Source organism: Lynx rufus, unplaced genomic scaffold, assembly GCF_022079265.1.
Source record: "Lynx rufus isolate CCGP_SWC_20201006 ecotype Redwood Valley unplaced genomic scaffold, mLynRuf1.p SCAF_19, whole genome shotgun sequence".
In the NCBI taxonomy this organism is placed as follows: Eukaryota; Metazoa; Chordata; class Mammalia; order Carnivora; family Felidae; genus Lynx; species Lynx rufus.
Genome location: NW_025814833.1, coordinates 11,843,611 through 11,849,329, shown reverse-complemented (window position 1 = coordinate 11,849,329; position 5,719 = coordinate 11,843,611). Strand labels below are relative to the sequence as shown.

At 41.0% G+C, this 5,719-nt stretch overlaps 1 protein-coding gene across 1 annotated transcript; it reads left to right on the top strand.

The window, feature by feature from the left end:
• Nucleotides 1-1,375: 1,375 nt before the first annotated feature.
• On the top strand, nt 1,376-3,075 carry CT83 (cancer/testis antigen 83). Its single transcript, XM_047081763.1, has 2 exons — nt 1,376-1,455; nt 2,772-3,075. The coding sequence occupies exons 1-2, from the start codon at nt 1,376-1,378 to the stop codon at nt 3,073-3,075; spliced, it is 384 nt and encodes a 127-aa protein (XP_046937719.1).
• The last annotated feature ends 2,644 nt before the right edge of the window (nt 3,076-5,719 follow it).

Below are 5,719 nucleotides of genomic sequence, written 5' to 3'. Positions count from 1 at the left end.
TTGAAGCGTTCCCTTGGATTCCAGTAGGATCAAAATTCAAAATGCTTTGGTCAGAGACAATGTTACTGGGCTACACTCCATTTCATTTGATGAAACGAAGGTGAACAGAGACCTTATTTTTGCTCATATTCATTTCCCCAGAATACATCACGGTGCCCACCCTTGACATGGGCGTTGAAGAAGTAAAGCTTTGAAACCATAACTGGGAAATACGTTGAAGGTGAAAAGTGTATAGTTCCTCTCCTTCCTATCGATATGAAGATGTGAGTTATTCCCCAAGCAGCTAGGGGTTGGAGGGTGACACTCACCTTGAGACGACCCTGGCTATCGCCTTTAGCTCTGAGTGTTTCGTTCGTTGTCATCTTGTACATCTACCCGAATTTCTTGTGCATTTCCTGTCAGGTACAGTGATTTCTCTCCCTATCGGCTCGCACTAATATCAATCGGAATATACTGTTCAATTCCTTGAGGGGGAAATATGAAATACTTGATGCTCACAAGTCAGCAAGTACGGGCAGAGGTCCTGAGGATCCGGATGAGGGCAAGCGAATGGGGTGGCTCTCTCAGGACTCACCTCTATGGAGTCAAGTCCTGCTTTCGCTCCTGGTTCCCAATGAGTTTACTTCACGCCTGAACCTGCTTCTGCACTTCTGAAGTGGGCACAGTCAGAAAAAATTCCTATAGCACGAAGTTATTGTAAGAATTACATGGGAAGATGTCCCTGGAATTACTTTTTAGACGGTACAGTAACACAAGGGCACATAATTAGCCCAATGTGGCTAGGGTTGGAACGACTCCTAAAATAGCAATGGGAGTGTGGAGGAGGTTTCTGGCAAAGACTTACACAGTTTGTGGGTAACTGCTTCTCACAGTACCTCCAAACCTTTCTGGACTTGCTTTTGAAATGAACGGAGTGGCTTGCAGCAAAGACAAACCTGTCTTAAGCGAGAAAGAAAAGGAGGGACGAGCACTGTTTAAAACTCGTGTTTCATCAGTCCGTTTGGCGTCTGTGTTTCTACCACGTTTCAGCTGCCCGGAAATCCCAAACGCCCCCGTTGCCTCTCGCGGCCCTCGCCAACAACCTGACGCAGCACCCAGGTAGGCCATGGCAGGTGCCGCCTGCTTCCGGGTTTGACGTCATCAGATTGTGACGTAGCGCCCTCGCGGAAGCGCTCAATTGTGAGGGCGGCACGCGTCGGTTAGACTATGTGAAGCCAAAGGCTGAGGCGACTCCCAGTTGCACCGAGCGGTGCGGGACGCTTAGCATCGTGGCCCGCGGCTTCCATACTCGGGGGGACGACTAGGGTCCCCTGCTTCCCAACTGCCAGTCTTGTGCCTCCGTGGCCTAGAGGGGAGGAGAGGCCGAAGGGAAAACATGAGCATGCTGTTGCTTCTACTGAGTTTTATCGTGTTCGCTTTACTGCTTGTCGTCTGGAAGAGCCGCTTTCAGGTAAAGTGTGTAAGAGAAATTGGAATTGGATGCAGTCAGGTGGTCGGTGGAGGGGGAGGGAGGTGTTTGTGAATAGAAAGATACTAAAACAGTAAACTAAGAGTAAGGGGAGGTCGCCTCATTCTTCTCTTCAAAGAGCCCCGGATGTTTACCCCCGCACTTCCCTCTTCTTGACCAACCATTCGACAGCCGTGGTCTGTTGGAAAAAGCCCCAAGTCACTAAGTAACATGGTCAGCGTTTCATCCACTTGAAAAGTAGAGCTGAGGCCCACGCTCCATCGTCGCCTCCTGTTTTAAGAATCTATTCCTTCTCTAGCTTCTACTACCCCTTAGGTTGGTTTGCGTCTTTCTCCCCTGGTTTCAGCCATCTTTATGACAGGTTTTTGGGCATTCGCAAATAATTCAGTTCAAACTGTGGGTTTCCTGGTGATATTTAAAGTCGCAAATGACTTTAGGGCTTTAGTGGTCCTCTGAGATAAGGCTCAGGGTCCAAGTATAAACCTATTGGACTGTCCAGGAAATGTAAGCCCAAAATACAACATTTTGATATTAAGAGGCTACTTTATACAAATTTTTTTTTTCAGTCTTTGGGAAGAGTGTATTTCCAAATCAGTGTTGTTGTTCAACGGATTTTCAATCACTTAGGGGGGGACAATCAGTTCATTTTGCTACCCAAGACTAAGCATCTTATTTGATAGTTCAAGTTGACCCTTGAACAACATAGGTTTGAACTTCGTGGGTCTTTATACTCTGATTTTCTTTTGATACAGTACACTACTATAAATGTATTTCCCCTTCCTTACTATTTTCTTTTTTTTAATTTTTTTTAAAGTTTTCTGTTTATTTTTGAGAGAGCAGATGCACGCGAGCAAGCAGAGGAGGGGCAGAAAGAGAGGGGGACACAGGATCCACTGGGGGCTCTGCCCCGACAGCAGAGAGCCGGATGTGGGGCTCCAACTCACGGACCGTGAGATCATGACCTGAGCCGAAGGCAGATGCTTAACTGACTGAGTCACCCAGGCGCCCCCCCCCACAATTTCTTAATAACATTTTCTTTTCTCTAGCTTACTTTATTGTAAAAATACAGTATGTAATACAGACACAAAATACGTGTTAATCGACTATGTTGTCTGTAAGGCTTCTGGTCAACAATAGGCTATTAGTAGTTTAGTTTGGGGGGAGTCAAAAGTTCCATATGGGTTTTTGACTGCCCAGGGAATCAATGTCTTTAACCTCCCACTGTGTTCAAACATCAGCTGTATTTGGAAATTGCTAGACTCAATAAGCTACATATGTATAATTTCCTTCCCTTACAGAGCAGCGTTGGTGAAATGTCATCCAATTCGACCTCTCTTGCACTAGTAAGAGCAACCTCTTCTACTGAGTCAACTAAGAGCAATACTGATAAGAATCTTTCAGTCGACAGCATCTCTCGTGGTATCTTAATTAATTCCCCACACACGATAGCCATGCAGAAGCGAATATTGATAAACCTCAGGATTGTGGAATACAAGCTGGCTGAATTGGAACATTTCCTAATTATCAAGGGTTTAAATGGTACATTAGCTAACTGTAAATCCACTGACAGGCTTAGAGAATGTAATGAGAGTGAAGGCAATCATTAAAAGCACTTTGAGTGAATTCATTTGATTATATGTATTCATACCAAATGAATTGGTGTTTAGAAGGGGAGGGGTTGCCAAGTCAGGTACAAAATCCAGACATTTATAAATTCGCTTTTACTGACATTTAAAGAATTGATTACATGTTTTATATATGTATACATCTATATATATATATTATATATATGTACATATGTTATTTAATATGTATAAATGTTTATTATATATTTATATAAAATATATAAATGTTGTACTGGGCAAGGAATGAAAGCACAATAGAGAATAACAGTTCCAAAGGTTTGCTTTAAAAAAAATAAGCTACAGGGCGCCTGGGTGGCGCAGTCGGTTAAGCGTCCGACTTCAGCCAGGTCACGATCTCGCGGTCCGTGAGTTCGAGCCCCGCGTCAGGCTCTGGGCTGATGGCTCAGAGCCTGGAGCCTGTTTCCGATTCTGTGTCTCCCTCTCTCTCTGCCCCTCCCCTGTTCATGCTCTGTCTCTCTCTGTCCCAAAAAAAATAAATAAACGTTGAAAAAAAAAAAAAAGCTACAGTAAAAATATAGTTAAGATATAGTGATTTTAATTTCATTCACGTGTGAAAAAGAGTTTTGGTGTACAATAAAATATTGCAAATGTCTTTTTGCGCTAAAGAAAACGGGATCTTGGGGCGCCTGGGTGGCTCAGTTGGTTAAGCCTCGGACTTCAGCTCAGGTCATTACCTTGTGGTTCATGAGTTCGAGCCCCGCGTCGGGTTCTGTGCTGACAGCTCAGAGCCTGGAGCCTGCTTCGGATTCTGTCCCTCTCCCTCTGCCCCACCCCTGCTCGCACTCTGTCTCTCTCAAAAATAAATAAACATTAAAAAAAATTAAAACCAAAAAGGAAGTAGGATCTGATGGAACTCTATTCATGGGATACTCCCTCACCACTGTTGAATCTGTGTTAACAGGAGCTGTCATGGAGCACCCTAAAATTTGCCAGGCACTGTTAAGATCTCGTTTTATACACTTGCCAAGATAGTCACACAAACTCTTTACTCCTTGCAGTCAGCTCTTGAAAGGGATTGCCTCCCCATCACCCTCTCCCCCACCAATTTGGTATCATTTCCTTAGAAATGTGCCTAACGCTTCCCTGAATTGCAAGATTCACCTATAGAAAATGGCACGCGTTTTTCTATTTGGTGAAAAATCGACGCCTCCGATGGCACCAAAATATAATGATGGGATGCATGTAGTGTAATATGGACTAAGAATCAGAAAAAGTATTTCTAAACTCTCATCAGCCATCTATTTCCAATATTTTATAAAATCCAGTGTAAGTGAGGAATTAACCTGTTGAAGTTCACTAACAGCATTTGACTTACCCTCAAAGAAAATCCTTAAAATACCGAACACAAGTTTATGTTATATATTTGTACATAGCTCCCTGAGACTTTTCAATCCTAAGCCTATCTGTTTACCTACTTCCTGGCCCTTCCCCCCAAATAAGTTACCAGTCTAAATTTAATACCTTAATCTCTTCCTCCCTTAATCTTCAGTAGAAAAGAAGAGGAAAAGGAATTTAAAATGTATCCGAAATTAAGGCATAAAATGATTCCTTTCCTTCTTCACTTGCCAACAACAAAAAGCCAGAAGAAATAGTGATGCGGTTCTTAAACTTTTTTGAACCACAGATCCCTTTGGTATTCTGTTGAAAGCTGTAGATTCTCTCCCCAGAAAAATGCATGTACACATACACATAGAAAGATACTATGTATAATGTCAGTTTCAAATGTTCTCTGAAGCCCTAGTTAAGAACCTTTAAGAATAGCTGAAAAGTTTCTTGCATATTTCAGCAATGTTCATCATCCCAGGCTGTGAGGTTTAAACCAGTGGTCAGTAATACCTAATCGATATATGAACCTGCCAATGATATGTTTTCATTATCTTCCGTAAGGAAACTGGGACATAGGACTTTCTAATTGCCTTCCTTCATTCTTGACAAGTTTGACAGATTTATCTCCTATAAGTATGTAAATAAGTTACCACGTGTACATAGTAACTTACTCAAATAAGACAAACATCATTTTGCTTCATCTCTTAACTATATATTACAATCATAAGATCTTAGATTTGATCGAAGCCATTGTAATAAACTACTGTGCCCATATACACAGTCCATTTTTCGCATATATGTATAGCATTTATAGTTAAATAAGGCCTTCAACTTTAATACTTTCTTTTAAATATACCGATTTTATTTTCCCCAGCTTTATGGAAAAGAAAGCTTGTATACTAAGAAAATATAGCAAACAATTTTTTAAAACTTGTATAATAGAAAATATAACAATTTTCTAAATAACCAGCTCAAAATAAAGTCTTCAGCATATTAGAAAAATATTATGGTAATATTTACAAAAGTGTTATTGTGAAATAGAGACAGCTGCGTATGTGTTATACAGATAGATGATCTAAAAAGAAATATAATAATCACATTGTTAAGTATTAGTAGATTCACATTATATCACATTCCTGCTTAAATGGGAAAACAAGTTTATACTATTATGGACATAGTATGTACATTTTTCTACTCAATTAACCTACAAATAAATAAAATTTTCCTTGATTCTAAAGTTACCACTTTACATGACCACATCTGTTTAAAACATTAGATC